At 37.7% G+C, this 23,923-nt stretch overlaps 1 protein-coding gene across 5 annotated transcripts in view; it reads left to right on the forward strand.

Annotated features, from left to right (window-relative positions):
- The first annotated feature begins 9,038 nt into the window (after positions 1-9,038).
- rbms3 (RNA binding motif, single stranded interacting protein) overlaps positions 9,039-23,923 on the forward strand; it is a 209,944-nt gene continuing 195,059 nt past the window's right edge. For 2 of the 5 annotated variants that reach the window (XM_077743455.1, XM_077743457.1), the window contains exons 1-2: positions 9,039-9,365; positions 13,836-13,894. Coding sequence is in view for 3 of the 5 variants with exons in the window: in XM_077743458.1 (XP_077599584.1) it covers positions 22,985-23,059 (75 nt within the window). In the remaining 2 variants the exon portion in view is untranslated. Of the gene's footprint in view, positions 9,366-13,835; positions 13,895-21,968; positions 23,060-23,923 lie in introns of those variants that run through there. The other 3 variants (XM_077743453.1, XM_077743454.1, XM_077743458.1) reach the window with 2 other exon arrangements.

A 23,923-nucleotide genomic window follows, 5' to 3' on the forward strand; every position in this document is an offset into this window, starting at 1 on the left:
ATAAATACATAAACCATATCATTTTCTGACCTGCTTTTTCCTTTCCCAGGGGGTGCTGGAGCCTAGCTCAGCTGACTCCAGGCCAGAGGCAAGGGACGGACAACCATGCACACACACACCCACACCTAGGGGCAATTTAGGATGTCCAATCAGCCTACCATGCATGTCTTTGGAATGTGGGAAGAATTTGGAGTACCCGGAGAAAACCCACACATGCCCGGGAAGAACATGCAAACTTCGCAGAGGTGGACGAGACCTGGATTTCGACCCAGGACCCCAGAGCTGTGAGGCCGAAGCGCTAACCACTTGCGCCACTGATTTCTGATGGGAATTTTTCAGTGAAGTTTTTTTGATGATTAGAGCAAATAAATGAATTTGACTTAAAATAATACAGCGACTGTTTTTTTTATTTGAAAGGACATTAGATGAGTCTTGAAAATGATTATATTTATTTACAGACTAAATCTTGTAAATAATTAATTGAAATGAATGCAGTAGTCCTATCACATTTCATCATTTTTTCCCTTTGTGCATATTTCGGCTAGTGCGTCTTTACTCAGGGGTATTACTTATGATAAAAAATATGCAGTTTTGTAAAAAGGTTTACTAATTACAGAACGGTTCGACTGAATGAGGTGCATCATAAGCAATTAGGCAACTACCACTTTTTATTTGTATCTTGAAATTTCGCATTTCAGCTAAGTGGATTTGTCATTTGGCAACTTCATGGGGGAAAATACTTGTATTAATAAATGTTATTCATGCATTGATCTACAACTTTTTGTTTAGTCTGGGTTCAACTTTTAATTTCTAGGCTCCCCAGGGGTACCACCAAAGAGAGATTTCTATTCAAAAAAGAGATTTATTCATAATTGCATTTTTTTCCCCCTCATTAGTCCATGTGTCTATTTCCAAAAACATTCCATCTTTAACAATGGAAGCTATCAGTGTACAGTATTTCTTTGTGCATTGTCATTAACACTTAGTAACACAGTAAGAGATGTTGTTTTCTTTTATTGAGATTTCATTGACATTTTCGAGCTTATTTTGTATTCTAGCTACAAGTCATATTCTCATTTACATTCTATGATCTGACACTTGTGGTACTCTTTAAGGTTGTTTAGTGTTGAGTTGAAAACCCCTTTCTCATGTTAGCGTGCCGGACAGTCTGAGAGCCATTTGTCTTCAGTGCAGCTGAAGGCTTTGTACAAAGGAATGTTGATAGAGTGAGGCCAACTGAAAACAGTGTTAAGGTCAGAGGAGTGGCTTTTTTAAAGGCATACATGCAGAAAAAATGGGTTAGATTTTGCTTATGCAAGTGTATTCAGATTTTTAAAAAGACAGTTTTACACAACACATAGCATCCTTGAACCATCTTTCATTTTTTTTCAACAATACATGACTGTTTTTGTGGAACTTGAGATGAAAGAGTTTTTTTTTCTTCTATTCAGCCTGACAGGCATATTTCCCGTTCTTACTGCCTTCAGCTGGGATTTTATCCTGTCCCTTGCAGCCTTTTGCAAAATGAGCTTCATGATGAATGAATGGATGGATTAAAAAAAAAAGAGGAAGCCAGATAAATAATTGGTTCTGAGCTTAAGTTGTGGCTTTGTCAGTCTTTGTGACTCATTACTTGGGATCATGAAGTCCAGTGACATACGGTTTCAGTGTCTCAAAATGTCTCCCTATCCAACTAAAAACAGCTTGAATGAATGAGACAATCCACATGCTTCAAATCTGAACAGTCCTTAGTTTAAAAAAAATAACCTGTGACTGTTTTAGAAACAGGAAGAGCAGTAGCGGTCACAAAGGTATATAGGTGCTTAGTGACCCAAAATGCCCATCACACTACTGTTATGCTTTGCCTGGAGAGAAAGGCAGGTAATTGTAGACTGGGCATTGGGGAAGTCAGTGTGTCAAGGGATGACAATTGGCAAAAGAGAACGACTAGTTGAGAGGAGGCCATTTCACGCAACGCAGCTTCCGGGACATCCGTCATCAAGGATGCCAAAGAACGGCAGCGTTTCTTTCATAGTTGGCCAAACGAAGCAACCAAGCAGTAAAAGTCCTCCAGAAGACAATATCCCCTAACTAAAGCCATGTGAGATGGCTTTCCAGTTCCCTGTGATGAAGTCTGTCAACCTTAAACCATTCACATGAAACTCATAAGCAGAAGTAAATTTAATCGCTTATTATTCATGCTTTTTAAGAATCATTGTTAATGCGCTATTACATAGAGATGGAAAGTTACTTTTAGAGAGAAGTTTCATGTTATTGTTAAGCTTAATTTGTTTCAGTAATTTTGTTTTTAGTAGCTATAAGAAGTCACAAGCATAAAGTTTTCATTGTTTAATCCATTTTTTAAACTGTTTTGTTGGAAAAATACAATAAAACATTCATTACAACGACGTAATGTGTACTCTGCAGTACAATAATAGACTTTTTAGACCAGTGGTGTCAAACATACGGCCCGTGGGCCGGATCCGGCCCGTCTGGTGGTTTGGTACGGCCCGGGGAAGAAAGCTGCATTGTATAAAAAAAAAATATGAATTTTCTTTAAAATTTGTAGTTGTATTGTATGTATCTGCAAGGGGGCGCAGTGTTTTAGTACGTGCAGACAACATGAATTGACATTTATTTATGTTCTTATGTTATTCTCTTGTTCATAGTATATTGTTCATAATGTAAAAGGATTTTTTTAATAAACATTTTGATAATTTAGTCATTCTTTGCACTAATTATTAGTATTAGTGACTAATACATAGGAATGAGTTGGGATTATTGTTAGTTCTATGTAATTTTGCAATGAGTTTACTGGTCCAGCCCGTTTGGTCTCAAATTAAGCTGTATTCGGCCCGCAGACCAAAGGGAGTGTGACACCCCTATTTTAAACTATTAATATACAATTGCTTTAGTAGCTGATTTGTCAGGTATACTAATACATCACAAAAAAAGGAAAATAACAACAGACGCTTTAGCACAGAAATATTTGCAAAGCTTTCTGTAGTTCAAAATGATTTTTATTTTTCAACCCTCAGACACCCAAAAATTATAATGCTGTAGTATGTATTTTATGGGAGCATATTTCTTGGAAATTAAATATTTTTTTGTTTTCTCCGATCCAGCCAAAAAGTGAAATTAAATTGAACAAAATGCCTATTGTTTTTCTTGTACTGTACTGATCCAGTTTCCATAATTATCAAGGAACCCTATTCCATTGTGGCATAAACCAGCTTTTCTGCATTTTTTTGCCCTAGTTCACATCCAGTTCATAAAAAAACGACACGGAAAAGCTTCAAATCACTCAAAAGGAACGTTACTACTTTGTGAAAGACAAGGAACTTCAAATGTTTCATGTTTTGGAGAGAAAATGAATACATCTTGACAGTATAAAGATGTAAACTCAGCAGGTTCATGTCTGGTTTGATACAGGTCAGTGTACCACACTATTGTATTCGTGATCTCAATTCAGAGATTGAGGGGTTTTCTTGCACTCCCCCACTCCTTAGTAGTACTGTTGATAGCTTTATTAAATAGAACTTTAGACTGCTTTTTATCTTGTTTATATTCTTACCCTTAATGAGATTAGATTAAACTTTACTCATCCCATACTCTGGAAATGTTTTATTCTTAATCTTAATTATTATTTTCACTTATTCTTTCTCTACATTTACTGTTTATTTCTTTCAGTTGTCCTTTGCATTGACAATGCAATGACAATTTAATTAAGATGAAAACTGTTTTGAACAGCTTTCCTTTTCATTAGCCATGAAATTAATTGTTGTTCTTCAATTCATTTTATTTGTCTTTATTGGTGTAATCTGGTTTGCTAATATTTGGGTGTGACTGAAACAAGGCGCCAGGGACTTGTAGACATTTTATTATCATAATGCATCTGTCACAGTCTGGAAGATCCAGAATTAAGTTTATTTCCTTGTATTGTTTTATCCTATTAGATCTATTTGCAATGGTGCCACCAGAGGTAAATCCATGCTTAAACAAATTGGATTGGATTCATCACTCTAAATTGCGCCTAGGTATGAGAGTGAGCATAAATGGTTGTCCTCTTTGTGCCCTGCGATTGGCTGGCCATCAATTCAAGGTGCCCCCTGCCCGCTGCTGGTGGTTAGCTGGGATAGGCTCCAGCACCTCCCATGACCCTTGTGAGGATAAACAGTTCAGAAAATGCATTCTTTTACCAATCATATCTTCAGGTCAAAGTAATGTTACCTCTATTTTCTCAAAACATAATACGTGCAGAGTTCATAATTGATCCATTTTAGAACTAGTTGGCTAGACATTCTTATTACCTGATCTAATTTTAGCTTTGCTTCAAGCAGTCTATAATATCGTTAGAGGAAGATTCCCAGAATCTTAGAATTTCTCACTCAAAAAGTAATAGTAAACAAGGCTATAATTCAACCCTTCAGTTGTTCACATCCAAAGGCTTTTTTTTTTTTTACACATGCAACACGCGTTGAACAAAACAGAATTGCCCATAATTTATATCCAAACTGACATTCTTAAAATGGATAAAGGTCTCCATAGCATATTTATCAAGCATACTAGATGCATGGCCTTTCCAATGCAAAAAATAAACAATGATCTGTATGTAAGAAAGGAAATCTTAGCTCAGCATGTGACTGTCCCCCCATCAGCATATAGAAAGGTGATTTAAATGAAAGAAAAAGGGGAAAAAAACATGCAGACCAGAGATCAAACAGCTTTGCCTCCAGTGAGTTTGTAATTACAATGGAAGCATATATATTTCTATACTTAAGACTGTGGATGAAGATAGCTCAGGGGGTGCTAATATGAAACAGCAGTAGGAAAAGTCGTATAGAAGTCAGAGCCAAAAGAGAGACTTCTCATTATTCCTTAGTGTTATCCAAATATACATTGAGTACTTCTTGAAAGCTCGTATAAATTATTGGTTATTTGTGAAATAAGTATTAGTTCTAATAGCCAAAGATACTTGTTCTTGCAAAGTGACTTTTTCTGGAACACCAAAACACAAATCTTTATTATTCTGTTTGAAAATGCGTAAAAATTTGTTTTCCACCAAAATTCAATAGACAAATTAAAATGACAAGTGCTGACTGATAATCTCTATTTATATTTGACACATTTCATAGAGAGCTGCCTGGCGGCTGAGAGGGGGAACTGGGTTCAAATCCAGGTCGGTCCACCTGTGTGGAGTTTACATGTTCTCCCTAGGACTGCGTGGGTTTTCTCTGGGTATTCGGGTTACCTTTCACATTCCAAAGACATGCATGGTGGGCTGATTGGAGACTCTAAATTGCCCCTAGGTATGAGTGTGAGCGTGAATGGTTGTTTGTCTCCTTGTGCTTTGCGATTGGTTGGCCACCAATTCAGTGGCCCTCTTTTCTGGCCAAAAATCAGCTGGGTTAGGCTTCAGCACCCCCTGTGACCCCAGTGACGATAATGATTCTGTGTCTGATTTGCCTGAGAAGACAGTTGGTGGTGGTATTGCACCAATACAATCGCCAATATAACAGTCATTAGAAGATTGAGCTTCATGTTGGATTGCGACACATATACAGGTATATATCACATTCAAGCCAGTTTTTAAAGTACTCCTCGTTGTTGTTTATTAAAACATATTACTCTTCATAGCCTCACTCAAACAGCATGATCCTAATCAGTGTCATCTATGACAAAGTAGCTCATTGGCTCTTCAATTTCACCACCATCCTCCCGCAAAGTGACTAATTCATTTCTCGAGCATTAGAATTCCAAAGTGTCCATCTGTATTCCACTCCAGCTGCAAAACATTTGTCCAGTCTTTGCAGTGTTGACATGGAATGTTTCACGATCAAGGAATTTCCTCTGGTTCAAATGAGTTGTGCTTTTGATTTCTTCAACCATGACTTAGAAAAATACTGATTAACATTGGCAATAAGAGTCGTACGAAAATGTCTATTCGAGGAGACGCTCTGAAGTTGTAGGAGAAACTCTGGCTTGTTGAATCTCCCCTCTGAGGTTTTATCCGTGATCCATTCTATTTAATTAAATGTCAATAATTGAATAAGATGTCTGCCTGCAGTTATTGATAATTACGAACGAGGGTAATTATTAATGAACCTATTAGTCTACTAGTAAAACTACATACTATACAGAAGGATCCATAATACACAGACAAAAAAAGCTTTAAAAATGCTATGATACTTTGAACTATATAACAAATGAGTGTCATAGTGTGCTTTTTTAAAATGGACTAGTTGCTTATATTTTTGAGAACAAACTCAAAACAACTTTGCAAGTCTATGATTGCTGCAAGAACTCTTTACCTTGCTAAAAGTATCAATTCCCTGTATTCCTACATATTAGGAATTCTCCTATTTAGCCATTGAAAAAGCCTTTTTTGACGATTTAAGCAATGGCGTAGGTTATCGCTCTTATCTAAGGACATGGCTATCCCAGTGTGCCCTTTAATTTAATCCACCCACATATCCAAAGCAGACTCAAAGTGTTACCTCATCAGACTTTCCATGCAATTTCCAAGCACTCTAATCTTTCAGTAAGTAAAATCAGCTAGCAGGGTTATTGAGCTCATATCTTGGTGTACAGATCTGAAATACTCAGTGAAAAAGAAAACACATTTTCACGTGAAGCCAAGTGAACAAATCCAATTGTGTTTAACCTTAACATTTTCACTTTAGTGACCTCAATGATCATGACTATTATTGTCTCATGCTAAACAGAGAAAAAGCAAATACAAAAAAAACAAAAACAAAAAAACACCACTGTCGGATATTAAAAAAACACAAACGCCTGAACTGAAACAATACTGTTAAATATGCAGATGCCATCTTAGTTTACAACATCTTCCATCATATAGCTCCTCCCCCACTGTAAGATTTTATACAAAAAAAATCCAAAACATCAACAATGGCTGGCTCTAGAGGTGACTGTGCTTCATACCTGGAAGTCAATAGCAATTACTGTATTTTCACGACTACAAGGCGCACTTAAAAGTCTTAAATTTTCTCCAAAATAGACACTGCGCCTTATAATAGAGCGCGCCTTATATGTATATGGAAAAAATGTCATTCATCAAGGGTGCGCCTTATAATGCAGTGCGCCTTATAGTCTTGAAAATACGGCACTTTCCATCTGTCTCCCTTTTCCAAAACTTGGGCTCCGGCACAACTCCTGATGTTCTGATTATCTTAACTAGCCAAAACTTACAAACACCTATTGATACATGCTGACAGATGACCTTTCGCGAATTGAATGGTTATCCTACAGCCAGCAAGTAAAACATCTCACGTGAGTAATGCCGTTGAGGACACAAGTGCAAGAACAAATAACAAAGCACAAAGCAAAATAAAATAAAAAAATGAAGAAAAAAAACAACAACAGAATTTGGAAGCTCCTTTATCTTTTTTTTTTTTTACAAACCAGATGGCTCGCAGCATCCTGAAATGTATTGTGTTCGATGCAATCCATTCAAGAGGGGTACCCTGTCTCTTATCCAAAATCAACTGGGATAGCCTCCAGTTTATCTCAAAGGATGCTCCACATTGTATTCATCATTAAAGCCGGCATTATTGTTCTTGATTCATTTGTAAAGGAGAATCCTCTTATTGACGGTCATTTAAACACTATTGGACAAAGCGTCATGGAAAATTTGTGACTATGAGGCACACAAGTTGTTTTTTTTTCCCATTTATTATTTTTTTCTATCAGCTCTTGAATGCCGAACATTTGTCATTCTACAAATACTGCAATGATTCATCTTTGCCTTGAGCTACAATGGGCTTTGTCTTTGTAATTAATTCCACTCTCAGGACAGTACTTGGAATGAGTCGTGTCTTCAAGGCCTAATTAAAGGAAGGTTGTCGGACATATTGTAGGGCACAGCTTGAAATTTACAACTATTGAGGATAGAGTTTTAGGGTTTTCCATCTCATCCTTCACTGGACAATTTGCAGGCGGGGAAGAGAGGAGAAAATGAAAAACAAATAGTTATTTCATTTGTTGATTTCTTCAGGCATCACATGAAACTGAAGACACGGGGCAGATATTGTCTGGGGACTGTTTGTCAAAGTCTGATGACATGTCTGAAATGAAGACATTTTGACAAAAAAGTACAAGACAATTTACTTGGTATCCCTCTGATAAACTAGATCTGGATTTACAATGGCTTCAAAGAAAGATCAACTAGTCCCTAGTTGTTGTTTTTTTATATCAGATGTGAGAATCTTTATTTGCTGAGTCTGGCTAGAAAAGCACATGGAATTCATCTCTGGTAGTTAGAGCCACTTGGGTATTAAAATAAACAAGTCACTATAACTAAAAGTATATTTGGGACCAGATTGTTGCCAAATTATCTGACTTTTTAAGACATAAATACCCAATGTCATACCCAGTATAATGATAATAAAAGCATTCAATTCAATTCAATTATTAATTTATGATATGGCTTGCACATATTGTTTGACCACACACTGTTTACAAAAAGGATGCACATGCAAGTCCAGCACAGACCCATTTAAAAGTTTAACACTTTCTTTCTCAGCCCTGTCAAAATATGTTATTCCCATTTGTTGTACAGTATAATAATAATTCGTAAAGAACATTGACAGCACCAGCTATTTAGCTTTGTCATCAAACCTATGTATCTCAACAGGAATTTTTTTCCTGGATTTAGACAACAAATCCTACTGCAGATAATCTGGAATTGTGATTTTATTTTATTTTAACTTTATCATGCAGTAAATTATATTGAGATGTCAGCAGAAAGTGAACCAGCAGACACTGACATATAACTATGCAATTTCTTCAGTGTGAACTGCTTAACAAACATTTTAATGCCTTTAATTTCCTTTCATATTTTCTGGTTATTTAGTGCTCTGACTCTTTCACAAAAAGGGAATGTTTATAAATCACAAAAAGGAAGTACAAATGTTACTACTTTTTTCTCCTGTCATTTTGACCGTGTATTTCATTGAGTGGTTACCAGCCAATCATTGGATACGATGCAATCACGCTCCGCAGCCAATCATTGGATACGATGCATTCACGCTCCGCAGCCAATCACAGCATTGACCGCGATTGCGCAGGATGCTAAGGGCAAGGCAGCTATCGTGAATGTGGCACGCCGTCTCCCCAAACCAGCGTTAAATACAACAAAACAGTGCATCTTCTAAGTTAGATGGCTGTCGAAGTATGTTTAAATAATAGAACAAGCCTCGAAACTGGACATCTTTAGTTTTTACGAGTGAGAAAGATCTGATCTGCAAAACATGCAGTGTAGATAAAGTTGTGAGTGAGTTTTCTGATGGAAAATAGGGACACAATTAAACCAGACTACCTCAAGAACAGACGTCAAAAATAAGGTAAGTCAGATCTGTGCAAATTCTAGTGTTATTTATTAAGATGTTTTATGCATGGATATCAAATATAAGGCTAGATCGTTCATGGGTAGTAATTATGCACCTCGTGATGACAGGTGGGATACTGATTATGTTGCTCACACTGATGGTCAGTGTGCTCAAGTTAGTTGGTTGTCCATGCCCTGATATATGAATAATTAGACTGAACATTGGTTATTTTCTGTGTTTTAAGCACTTCTATGCCCCCCCAAAAAATGGTGCTAAAAATTAAACTAATAAGACTTTTACCCACTCACTTAAAATTAAAATGAGAGCAAAATGTTAAATAAAATTAAGTTATATAACAGACAGTATTATAATTTGGGACGTACTTACCCAATCTATCCTGGTCTAAGAGTCAATGCATTTAGTTTCCTGCACAGATGGGGCTGACACTGTGTAACACACACTCTCATGCATGCACAATGTAAACAAGTAAGTATGAGCTGGTAGGTTTAGTGCCTGAGACCATTGTAAGTGCTTTAAACCTGTTAGACTGTGACAGACCATTAAAATGATGCCGAGGTGTCCCTAATTTGATTGAACAGTGTATATCATAAAGCATGTGCCGTGAGTTTGTTGGTTTGTGTTGGTTACATTTACTGTGATCTTTCACCACTTCGTGGCTTCAGTACATCAAATCTTTTTAAGTATTAAAATAAAAGGCCATAATAGATGTCAAAATCCACGCTGAAGCTTTCAAGCAGAAGAAAAAAATGGTGGAACGCAGTGCCCCCAGTTCTTCTTCAGTGCTGAATTGGGTGGCATTCATCACTGAAGGAGAGATCTTTCACTGTAGAAGGAGAATAACCAAGAACGACGACGTCTTACCATTTCCTGGTTTCTTCAAATTATATTTCCAATCGTGCACATTACCTTTGGATTTGAGTCGCCGTTGAAAAGGCCTCCTAAATATTCACATTCCATGATATGCTCATTATGAGGGATTTTTTGCTGTAGATACGGTCATGAAACTGGCATGATGATCGGACGTCAACACACTGCATCAGACCACTCAGAAGGAGACTCCACCCGTAGATTGATGAATAGATGGTCAGAGCCATTGAATTTGGCAATCGTCTTGACAGTGCCAAGACAACAGCGATATTTGTACAAGAAAAGAAAGGGTGGTCCTTGAAAAGCGATATTTGTACAAGAAAAGAAAGGGTGGTCCTTGTGAAAGATAGCTCAAACATTGGGCTTCAGGTAGAGGGTTCCTTGATGATACACCACAGGAAGACACCCGAATTGATTGAGCTTCTAAGCCACCAAGTTTCATATCCTATTTCATGAGTGTAGGAAATTCATGCAAATTGCTGGTTGGTTTGCCACCAGTCATTTTAGGGGTTATAAAAGGTCATATTTGTAATGCTAGACACAATAGGATATTTTAGTGATGGATTTGCAGTCATGTTCAATTATATTATACACAAATTTAAATGGTACTCTTCCTTTACAATCACATCGTTTGGCTTTGTTTACATGTCATTTTGTTGCGTTCTATTTCACGGGTTTAATTATGGAAGAAATAGGTGAAATCTTTCATCAGCAAATTGGTTTGCACTTTTCAAGTGATCATTCAATGACAGGCCTGGACGGGCAACATAAATCACACATGAAATGAATTTAAATATTTTATTCTGGTCACACTTTGGTCTTGAGTTACACATACAATTAAGCACATATGCTCAAATACATATGCTGATACACTGACGATGCAGAATAGTCTCATACAGTATATTGGTGCCTAGGGTTGAGTTATTGGCTTGAAAAAACACCCATAACATCTGTAAAAGATTATGGCTGATTATACTGCCCCGCTAGCGCAATCAGTGGGTATAAATGGCGGCTGATCAGAGTAAACTATGGGGGGAAAAAAAGACCGAGCGCAAATACCGACTTGGTTTTAAACCTAAATCAGTTTTATACAGGAAATGCTCTCAGAACATGTCAACAAGATGAGCATTCATTTTCTTTACTTCAACATTTGTCGAACTATGACCAAAATTATAGGAAATTAGCTAGTGAAAACAAATGGTGGTTTAAATATGTCCTCGTATATCAATCCCCAAAACTGGCTGTTCAATATTACAATGAAAACTTCAAACTCAATTCCTGTGAACATGGTGTTAGTTTATGAAGCCATAGCAGAGTTGAGTTCATTCCTTTCCTATCAACCGAATCCATTAACTTACCGTTTTTTCACGACTATAAGGCGCACTTAAAAGTCATAAATTTTCTCCAAAATAGACAGGGTGCCTTATAATCCAGTGTGCCTTATATATGGAAAAAAAAGTGCCATTCATTGAGGGTGCGCCTTATAATGCGTTGCGCCTTATAATGCGATGCGCCTTATATATGGAAAATACGGTATTTAGCTTCTACAGTCAAGTTTGAAATAGAATTAGGCTGGAAAACAACAAAATCTGTACTGACACGGATAAATGCAAAAAAATATATTGAATAAACGATAGTACTTCAACCAATAGTGGCCTCCACGCAGAATAAAAACAAAACGTACTGTATTTACACGACTATCAGGCACACTTAAGTCTTAGATTTTTCTCTAAAATAATCCAGTGCATCTTATATATTGAAAAAAATAAAATGTGCCATTCATTGAGGGTGCGCTTTATAATCCAGTGCGCCTTATATATGGGAAAAATGTCATTCATTGAGGATGTGCCTTATAAATCAGTGCGGCTTATAGTTGTCAAAATACGGTAGTATAGCTGCTACACCTCCATTTGGTCTGGGAAGCTACCAGCCTCTTCCAGTTCAAATGGCAATCTACTGCTGACAATGACGCGTATACATAAACGTCAATGGAAGCCAATGAGCTAGGACTGAATCCTTTCCTCGTAATGCATTTACTCCACCACTTGGTGATACTGATAACTTATTTGCTGGGTTTTCATGACCAGAATGACATCTGGCATTTAGTACAATCAGTGTTTCATCATCAAATTCGTGCAAATAAAGAGATGCATGTCATGTTGTCGAATACAGACACTTGACTGAAGCTATCGCGGTCAGTCTTGATGGTTGTCCATTAACTGTCACTCATTAAAATGTCAGCTTGTCTCCTTACTCATAATTGCCTGGATTTTGTAGCATTTATATACCAATATACAAACACCATACAATATACCATCACTTGGACAAGAAAGGAAAAAAAATAACGTGAATGATTTTATAATTCAACAGCGTCTTAAACAGTTAGAATTGGCAATTCGTCAGGTTAGATGGCCCTTGCCGTTCCACTATTAAGAGTGCCAATTATAACTGAAGTGCATTCTCTACAATCACTTTTTCTTACTCATTTTTGTGTCAAGTATGCCTTTTCACTGCACTTCCTCTGTTATTTGTCTTCTGGCTCTTGTGCTTTTCATGCATTGCAAGAGGCAAAGGAAGGTTAAGAGTGGAGTTAGAATTGAGTTCTGCTCCATTTAGCACACTGAAATATTCTTCGTCTGAGAACAACACTCTTTCCTGCTTCATACCCGGCACAAGGGCTGACATTAACTGGTATGAAAGCTCTACGGTAGCTTAGAGTAAAATTGGTATGCAAAATGCCCAAAGAGGGATAGTGGGGAAAAACAAAATCTAAACTTGTTATTAGTGGAAGTTGGGGGGTTCTTTTTATAAAAGGTTTTTGACAACACAACCAATCTTAGCACTAATTAATTGCTTTGAAATTGTATACACATTGTACACACTATGAATTGATGATCATACATTTTTACGGGAGTAAAATTAGACACTTTCATTTAGGGACATCTTTTTTTAACATTTCATGCTTATCTGATTACGGAGTTTGCAAGCCAGAGCGTTCTGCAAATGGTAGGTTTTGAAATTGATCACAATGCTCTTCTACACTGATATGGGGACTGTTGAAGAAAAAACATCTGGAGGTTGCCACATTCTGGTTTTAAAATAAACTACTAAGTATACAGTATATGAATAGGTCATTATTTCAGTCTCAATTTGATGCACTTGTTGCGATCGACAGGGGCTAGATTCGCTCGCTAAGCAAAAAAAATCACTGAAAAATGTTTTCTTTTTTTTGCAGTTTGGCAGTTGTTACCTTATTACTAGCATAAAAAGACAGTGAAATGTCAACGAAGTTCAGTTCTAATTTTACTGAAGTTTTACAATTGTTTTGCATGAACGTCTGATTTAAAAAAAAAACTAAGACACTATGATCTAAAATAATACATATGCTTAACAGCTTCTGTCAACCATGTAATTTTATTATTTCAACATAGAAATAAAATTGGTAACTTGGGTAGATTTAAAAACTTTCCTGTAATTCTGATTTGGCCCACTAGAATAAATCATTTCCCACCTCCTAGTAAATTAAATCTATCATTGTGTATTGGATGTGCTTTACTTGGCATTGCTTGTGGGTAATAGTCTGTTTTCCTCTTCTAGAACCTCATCAATTTCGATTCCCGTCCTCTGAATGCCTTAAAGATACCAATGACCTTCAGGTAGGTCAAATCTTGTGAGTGTAAGTTTTTGTCAAGTGTAATGTTTTGTTAATTAGAAATATGAAAAGATTATCCATGCATCTTGGAACTGGTAAGTCTTAGCAAAGGTTTGCCTCCTGACTCAAATAGGCCTCTTTGCGTAAGATTGGACAGAACCCCACTGAAGCGGGGTGTGAGGTAAGTAAAGATCTTCTATTTTTATTTATGTATTTGTGAAACAGCAAAGTTCAGTGTCATTGAAGGACAATTGTTGTCCAATGTCTTAAAGTCAGATTATACATTGCCAATGCTCATGAACTTCCCACCGACACCCATTGAGCTGACTGCCAATCAGTGCAAAGTGTATTCAAATTAGTTCTAGTCAGTTACAATTAATCCGGAACTGTACATCTGGAGATGAGCCCCTAGAGGAGTTTGAGTAGCTTGAAAAAATATATTCTGAGTGCTTTCAATGCAAATTATTATGCAACCTGGTAAAATTGCATCCACATTTCTAAAACATTACGTAAATGAACAAAAACATAATAACTTATACAAATTATTTAGTGGACACCATGATCTTTGTCATTGTTAGATGAAAAACAAAGAGCTGAATCTCAATATATGTCTTTAAAGATACCAATTTATAAATGGACTTAGTTTTAGAGGCATGTATGTGTGTGTGTTTTGTGGGATTAGTAAAAACAGTCTATTAAACATATTTGTTGCCATCTTTAACATGAATAGCGGAACTGACCATCTTTAATTCTGTGCAAAAAGGGAGTTGGTTTTTTAAAGAAAAATCTATCTAATAGTGTTCCAAGACCCTCTTATTTCAACATGGTTCTTTGATATTTGTTGCCTTCCCCATGTTTTGGCAGCTAGTTCACTGAACATGAATACAACAGTCCCACCCTGCTTAAACTAAGAATTATTTGAGATCAAAAGCATACCCAAATATTTTGATGTTCACCAGGTTATTAATGAAAGCAGCTAAAGTAGCACAAACTGACAGGAACTTAAGAACTATCTAGGACAAGAGCACAATGAATTAAACAAAATGCGAAACATAGGCTATAGGAGCCTTTGATGATGCTTTGCAGATACTTCTGTCATGTAAAACTCCATGAAGACCGTGACTATTGTTTTTAATCTGAAACCATGTTCTGCTTACTCAAAAATACAGTAGTTTTACCATGTTGAAAGGAAAGGGGAATAATTCCAGAAACCACTAAGAAAAAATACATCGAGGAAAGCCTAGGAATTCTTTTTAGAACACATGCATGGGAGGGTGAGGACGAGTTTACAAACTATCTTTTTATAACATCAACAACTATTGTCAAGTGTGAAAACTTTTAGGTGTCGTTTGTAAAAATGCTGACCAAGAATGGTGATCAATCTATTGAAGAACAGATTAAATTATTGGGGGGTTCTGGCCTTCCTGTGTGGAGTTTGCATGTTCTCCCTCCATGTGTGCGTGCGTGGTTGATAGTTTACTTGTGCCCTGTGTTTTAGTTGACTTCCATTTCGGGGTATACATAACAGACTGACTGACTTGTTAGTTTGCATAGACTCCAGCACCCCTGCAACCATTGTGAGAATAAGCTACTCGGATAATCAATGAATACAGGTGGCCCGGCGGGTGAGTCTGGGGTCCTGGGTTCAAATCTAGGTCGGTCCAACTTGGTGAAGTTTACTTGTTCTCCCCAGGCCTGCGTGGGTTTTCTCCGGGGACTCCAGTTTCCTCCCACGTTCCTAAAACCTGCATGGTAGGCTGATTGGACACTCTAAATTGCCCCTACGTATGAGTGTGAGCGTCTCTTTCCTGGTGCTGTACGATCTGCTGGCCCCCGATTCAGGGTGTCCCCTGCCTCCTGGGCCGAAGTCAGTTGGGATAGGCTCCAGCACCCCCCACCCCATGCCCCTTGCGACCCTTGTGAGGATAAAGCAGTTCAAAAAATGAATGAATTGTCATTTGGCTGAGACAGCTCAACCTTCTCATTTGTAATGGAGTCAGAGTGTTAGCAATTTACTCTTTCCAGGTCTGTTGCTTACCCTTCATTGGCTAGTGATAGGCCCTGTGAGTCATTTGTAGCCATGCATGTCTGGTTTCATATTTCCTACTCCATTAGGCCCTGCATGGTTCTCCTCTATGTTGTGATAGGCTGTAATGACTCATTGGAAATCTGCCTGGTGTTTATCAAATGTCTTCGTGCAGGGCTGGTGGTCCGCAATCAGTCTTTATTTGTTTTTTAAACCCAATTGTGAAGTGCTAGATAAACAGTATAGGCAACTAAAAAGGTAAAGAACAACAAAGAAGGGTAAAATAGCTTCAACCCCTTCTCTGTATCTCAAATGTGTGTACACGACAAATTAGACACTTGGTGCGAGTCAATATGATTGTCAGGGTTTTAGTGCTTTGACTAGAAACAGTGACAAAACGTTTGTCAAGGAACTCATTTGTGTTGTCATGCATTTCGTTGGGTGGTTATAGCATCGAGTGTAAAAATAAAAATGTAACACCCTTCGTCACGTCACCTATTGTAATACCTACTACCACACTTGCCCTCCAAATAGCCCTAGTATAAAGTTTCCACCAGCTTTATTTTTAATTTTTCTAATGATAAAATCAAATGTTTTTTAACAAAATATGAAATGGGAACTGATGTTAGGATGTTAGGGTACCCTGACATCAAAAACATGCCCAATAACCAAAGAATGTCCCTTTGCTATTATTATTGGCAACATGACAAAATCTTTTATGTTATGGAAAAGTAATTCAGTTACACAATGAACTTCTCAGTTACTCAATTGACTTTCCATATGCTCATCCTTAAAAGGATTGCAGAGGTGCTGGAGCCTATCCCAGCCAATAAGGGCACGGGATGCACCTTGAATTGGTGACCAGCCAATTGCAGGGCACAAGGAAACTATCAACTCAGACTCATACCTAAGGCCAATTATGTAAAGTGCTCAACCAGCATACAATTGATCTTCTTGGGGATGTGGGAGGAAACTGAAATACCCGGAGAAAACCCATGCAAGCCCGGGGAGAACAAGCACACTCCACACAAGAAGGTCGGAACCGAATCTGAATTGAAAAATTGATCTCAGAACTGTAAGGCCGACATGCTAACCACGCATCCTCCTGGCTGCTCTAATTACTTTATTATTTAGTTATTTGCTGTTGGATTTTGAGCATTTCTGTAACAGGAGGGTTGATTCTTTATTTACAGTCTCTCATACTGTGTGAATACTAATTTTATACAATTGAGTATAATATAGTAATTGTGAAGCCTTGAGTGGTTGCAACTCAACAACCTTTATCTTATAGTTCTTTTAACCACAAACAAGTTGTCCATTGACTACGTCTTTTCTGTGTATAAATATAATTGAGAACAACTTTAGTTTTAGTTATACATTCCACAACTCTTATCTATACATGAATGTCAAGAATGTACAAATTTTACTTGAAATGCAGTTTCACCAGTATAGTTAAATAATGTTTTATGATGACGACAATTCACTCATTGTCATTATCTCTAGTCTATATCCTTTGTAGCCCTGAAGCTCTAAAAAGGATGGAGACAGAATGAATGGGTGTAATTTGAGCAGTTTCATTAAAATGTAAAATGAGTATCTACAGTTTATAGCTCAAAGTCCCCATTTGTCTTCAGACGGCTGTTTCATTCCTCATTCTCATGTTGTAATTACTAATTTGATTATGTAATTAAATTCTGAAACCAAGGAATTAGCAATTACATTATATTAATTCAAACAATTTGGACTGAAGTAAAGATTTTTTTTACATATCAAACAAAGGGCATACTGAGGCACATACACACAATAAAATCGTCTGGATGTCTATTACATTCATGATCTAAGATTTCATTTCCATTTACTGATATAACAACTAAGGTTATACGGTATTTAATCTGTATTAACTGTGTTTTAGAGAGTGATGGAGACAAAACCTGTATATACATGCATGTAATATGTTTTTGGCAACCAACTCAAAGACCTGATGATACATTGTTTCTCTTTCTTACATATGTAAAATGAAGTTAACCACACAACAAAAAACTATTGTAAATACAATATATATTCCCCATTGTTTAATAATTTAGTGTTCAATCTGCCTACCATGCATGTTTTTGCAATGTGGGAGGAAACCCGAGTACCTGGAGAAAACCCACACAAAATAGGAGAACATGCAAACTCCACACAGGTGGAGGCACCTGGATTTGAACCCAGGACCCTAGAGCTGTGAGGCCGACGCGCTAACTACTCAATCCGCCAGGCCGCTCATTGCCAATACTTTCCAACTTTTCTTCGCATGAATTGAAGACAATCTTTTTGATATTCATATTTCACTCATTTTTAATTTAATTTATTTGGCTGACTCCCAAAACATTGGGAAAGGTCTTTAATTCCAAATGTCATAACAGCGTTTACCAAGTTATTTTATTGTACTTGATTTTATTTTCTTAAAAATGTCTTTATTGGCTAACATTAGATTTATATAACCTTCATGGCACACGTGAAATTAATGCCTGCTAATCATTTTAGTTCTCACACGAATAACCATTAACATTCACTAATGTGCTGTCACCACTATCGAGACTATTTTATTTAATTCAAAACCCAAGTTTGGTCTAATCTTCTTAATACAGATGAGAATGTCTGTCCGTGCGCTGTTCTCATTTCCGCATCTAATTTGTTTAGCCGGATAAGATTTATTGTCATCACATTTATAAATCCTAAGGCCACATTTTTGTTCAAACATCCAATCATGGAAAAAAAGCAAGATATTAAAGTTTGATTATACAATGTTTGAAGGTAAGATTCACACACTTAGTTCTTACCATAGGCTTTGAGGAAAAAAAATACCCAACTTTTTCCAATTCTTCAGTGTAACTCCCTCCAACCTGTTGTATATTCTGGTTTAATCTCACTACCCATTTATTGTTGCTGTTCTGGCCTTCCCTTAAAATTTCTGGTAAACACCTGAGACAATTTTCCAGCCAGACCAATGAAACAATTCAGACTTTAGACATCAACACAATACCTTATGTTGAAGGTTCATAAAAGAAATCGGTGCATTATCTGTCCAATAATGCCAACATGAGTAATCGATATCTAGCATGTAAGGAGGACTGGATTAGCTCCAGCACCCCCCACGACTCTAATGAGGATAAAGCAGTTCAGAAAAGGAGATGAAATGAGATTCTGTAAAAGTGCTTCCGTAAGCACAGAGGAAAAAAAAGTTGATTTGCACATTTTCTGTTCAAAGTCTGTCAAAAAATTTAAATTTTAAAATACTTTCAAGTTATTTAGCCTTGCGCTTATATCTAAGTGATAACCTTTGCTTCCTGTATAGTTAAGGATGGAATTTTCTACACATAAAGCCATCTGGATTGTTTCTAGGTTTTAATTTTTGAGCCACAGGTCAAGTTCTTCCATTTCAAGAGTCAAGTCCCAATTCCCTGCTCTTAATTGTTAATATTTCAACTCATTAATATTCATGATTGAACTACTCAGTGTCTGTATAATGAGACTCCCTTGAATTTCCATTCTTTATTACCAGATTTAAATGAGAATTAAAAATGCTGTAGGGAAAGTTCCATCATAACAAAAACAGAAATTAATCAATTATAAGGACCCTAACCTAATCAGCTATTGAAGCTGCATACCAAAAAATAAATAAAAAGGAATTCCAACTTTACAACATCCACCCACTTAGAATCACAAAAAGCTTTATACCGATGACCTCTTTGTCTGTTTTGGCTGTCACGTCTAAATTCCTGTTTCTTTCTTCCCGTCCATTGGCTATTAGCTGTTATTTTGTTCAGTATCCTGAGCTAAATATGCACTTATTTTTGTTCCGGATGGATAATGTCTCAAATTACAAGACATCATATCATAAATTTGTCGTGATATTTTTACTGCTCAAATGGCCACACTACAAGTATGACAAGGACCAATGGCGTGCTTTTGCCAAAGGCACTGTTTTAGCGAACACTTGTCGGTAAAGTGGACAGGCAGCTGTCAAGTCAGTCAAGGCAACCAAGGAACTTTGCATCATAGTGATATTCCTCTACTTGGAAAGGAAAAAAATAATAATACCAGGAACTAAGAGTTGTTGGCCTGTCTATCCTCGGAACATGATTTTAGGTGATGAATTTGTCAATGTAATCACATCCAATATAAAAATGAGAGGGGAATCTGATTCTCTGCGTTTGTTTTAGTCTCCCTGTATTCACCTTCACTCTGAAGAGAGTGGGCTGTAATTTGTGGGCACACGAGGCCATGGGACACAAGTGCAGGTTCAAGTCCATAGTGCATTTTTGTTTCATTAACCCCAATTTACTATGGCTGACACATACACAGTGTGACTATGCTAGGAAATCATAACCTGACATGTTTGTCCATCCTGCTCCCCAGTGTTTTCGTGTCCAATTTTGTTGTTTTTTGTCCACCTAGACCTAAACCATAATCAGGGATCGAATCTGATCTCAGAACTGTGAAGTGAACATGCTATCCACTCTGTAGTTGGAGATATACACAAAAATAAAATCTAAACAAAGCTATTCATCTGAAAAAATGTTAAAGGCAGCATTTTGTTCTAAATCAGGCAGTTTCCGATGTATTGGGGAAAAAATGCATCTTTCTATAGTTTTTCTTTCTCAATTGGATATTGTCCTTGTTATACTTCCCTATTTTGCTATGATCCAGATGATGAGTTTGTTTTCAGTTGATCCAGACATTCCTAATATTTGCCTAGCAGACACAAATTACATTTTCTTCTGTAGGTCTTCAGTGAGAGGCCTTTGCCTTGTTATTGTTTTGTCACTGAGTTTCATATACACTTGAACTCAGATTTATGAACACCTCAATGTTAGAACTATAGTATTTACAAACTGCAGACCAAACAAAACTCGGAACAAACTGCCAGCTTTTCAATCCTTGTTTTAATGTGTAGATATCATTTTCAGGAAGGAAGAGTATTTACATACCGATGTGATGTGAAGACAATCCTGGTAGCTTTATTGTATGGAACGCAAATCAGGGATTTATGAAATATTATTTAGCAAAGCTGCCAGAGCTATAATAAGGACTCTTTGGAGCGGTTGTTTCACCTGTCAGGAAACCTGTCAAACAACAGGGTAAAATGAAGTGAATTTAATTTTTCATATGTTTGAAATGACTTGGTTGTCTGTCTTGCGTGCTTCTGGGATTATGGTATTGCTGTGAATGCATAAAGGGCACTTATGATTAAGGAGCTCACCTGGTTGTTCTGGTTCTTAGCTTTGTTAAAAAAATATTTATACCAATCACCCATCATCATATTTATATATCATTTAAATTTAAACACCTCATTCAAGAAAACCGTAAGAGTTGTGACTAATACATTGAACTTTCTAATATTACTGGTGTATCAGAGAATTGTATGAAATTACACAATACACAAGAAACAATTACTTTTAGTGGTATATCTTTTAGAGAAATACAATGTCATTACTGTATTTGCTATCCCACATGTTGTGTGTGTATATATATGCAACTAAAAAAAACATAATTTATTTATCTGTACACAAAAAAAGTTCGAAAGGCAACTAACGATATATTAAAACATCTGCAATATGCCTATACTATACTACATTGTAGTACAATACGCTTCATGCCGCATCACCCAGCACTTAGAAAAATAATCTTTGTAATTTGACTATTAATTTGATACTTTCAAAATGCTGAAAGCTGCAACTCTGTAATTGTGAGATGATTCAACTACCTTAGTCAAGCACTAGCATAGGCAGTTTACCTAATTGTAAAGGAGTGGAAAAGAAAAACCCTAAGGACATTTGTTGTTCTAGGCGGTAGGTTCACTTGCATCCAGTAGGGGGAATCGACTGCTCGCTCTGTTGCCATCTGCCTTTCAATCTCCAGTCCTAGCCTTCTCTCCCATGCATACTACCAGCTTGAGGAAACACTGCAGCCCAACGGTCTGCGTCTGCTTGGCTGCCTTAAGACCCTCCTTCCAGCTGGGTTGAAAAAAAAAAGAGGGGCGGCACTGTGTTTGTAAGCTCCGGACGAGCCCCCTTTACCGCCCTGTCAGTGTGGAGGAGAAGGCAAGAAAGAGAGAGAGAGGGGGTGGATAGTCGAGAGAGCGCATGCGAGGGAATGAGAGAGCAACTCTGTGACAGAGGCGAGGAGAACTAGGCAGCCTGCTTAGACAAGTGAGAGAGCAGAAAGGAGGAAATACGGAACATACATTACGAGAGCAGGAAGCGGGAGGAACGCAGACGGAGGACTCTTTCTCTACTAGCCGCAAGGGGCACAGTTAGTACTTTTATCCATTGGAGTGGACCAACCAATTAGTGGATTTTATTACTCATCACTGCATCCTTAGGAAACTTCCTTTGTGCTTTTCTTGATAGCGCTAAGTGAGCATCTTGGAGTGGTCTGTTCCGAGCACAAAGTGCATCTGTCGGCAACCGGTGCTGAGGATCTTTTCCCTGTCTCTGTTGGATCAGACTATAGAGAGGAGAGAGAGCGTGTGTGTACGAGAGAGCGATAGAACCAGTGTGTGCGTGAGAGGGAGGACCATTAAAGCCAAGGCAAAAGTGAAATAGCTGGACTAGAGAAGAGAAGCCAGACCTCCTCTCCCTGTGTTCCTTGGCCATTCCTTTCCTCCTCCTCTCTTTCCTCCTGTTCCTCTCCCAACATTCCCAGGACCGTTTGGTTCTCTTTGCAACTTCTCCTCTCCATCCTCTCCCTTATCACACCTTATCTGAAACCCGCGGCAGACCAGAGCGCTTCTCTCAGATTGAAACTTGAGGGAATATATCCATTAATCCACCAACGAGAGACTGAGGGACATTCTGCCTTATTACGGAGGATCTGGACTACATTGAGACACTCCTTTTCCTAGCTGTTTTACAGCACACAGACACTGCCTTCCCTCTCGTGAATCCACGAGTGACATCAGTGTGGACAAGAAAGAAAGGATCCCTACAATCTATTCCCCTCTCTACTATCAGTGCTTGCGAGTGTGCAGCTCCCTCCCCCTGTGTCACCATTCCCTGCCTCAGTGCTAAGGATTCCAGCTACATGGGCAAGCGATTGGAGCAGCAACCAATGTACCCCCAGTACACCTACTACTACCCCAATTATCTCCAGACCAAGGTACGCCACTCCTCTCGCATTCCTCAAGCATGTTTCTCTGACTCCCACACTCCTACCCTGTCTGACTCCTGCCCACCCTCTCAACCCTTTACCCATTCCCCTCCTCTGGTGCCCCCCACTTCATCCTCCTATCATCCTTGAATGGAGATGGCACTTGATTGATAGCTGGCCTTGGTTGTGATGGTTTCATAGGACAGGTGCCTTGTTGGACTTTAGATATCTATATTAGTGTGTGTGCGTGCATGCCAGGGATCAAGGCTGATCGCTCTGATCTGTTTGGCCAGCCTTCACATTTTTTACTACACAACCTTCACGCATCGCTCATCCATACACCAGTGAGCCTCCAAGATGACAGCAGATATGAGTAAAACAGCAAGCTTTTGCACATGGTGTTAACAAAACATGTGAACAATGGATTCTTTTGTATTTTTTTTATTAATAGTAAAATGCAATATCTATAAATATTGCCTACCGAACTGTAAGGCAAACAAGTTTTGGTTGATGTATGGGTTTAAAGAGGGTATCTAATTTTTGGTGGACTGTTGTTACAGTTATGCTTTGACATTAGCTTGCTCTGCAGGTGTGCAGTTGTGTTTTGCTGTCTTTTGCTATTTAATGACAGATCGTCCTTTTTTTCCTTGTTAGTTACATTCTAGAATAGATCAATGAGTGCAGAATAGAAAAAAACTGGTGCTTTGAACATCCATATTCTTTCTTGAATGACCTAAATGTGTCCAAAACTGGAACGTGTGAAATAAATATAGCTGGCAAGATTATTTTTCTTGTTCGCTTGTTCTTCTTTTGCATGGGAGTGTTCTATCTTTAGATAATACTGTCTCTCACAATTTAAGGAATTTGACAATA

The sequence above is a fragment of the Stigmatopora nigra genome, chromosome 21 (assembly GCF_051989575.1).
Source record: "Stigmatopora nigra isolate UIUO_SnigA chromosome 21, RoL_Snig_1.1, whole genome shotgun sequence".
In the NCBI taxonomy this organism is placed as follows: domain Eukaryota; kingdom Metazoa; phylum Chordata; class Actinopteri; order Syngnathiformes; family Syngnathidae; genus Stigmatopora; species Stigmatopora nigra.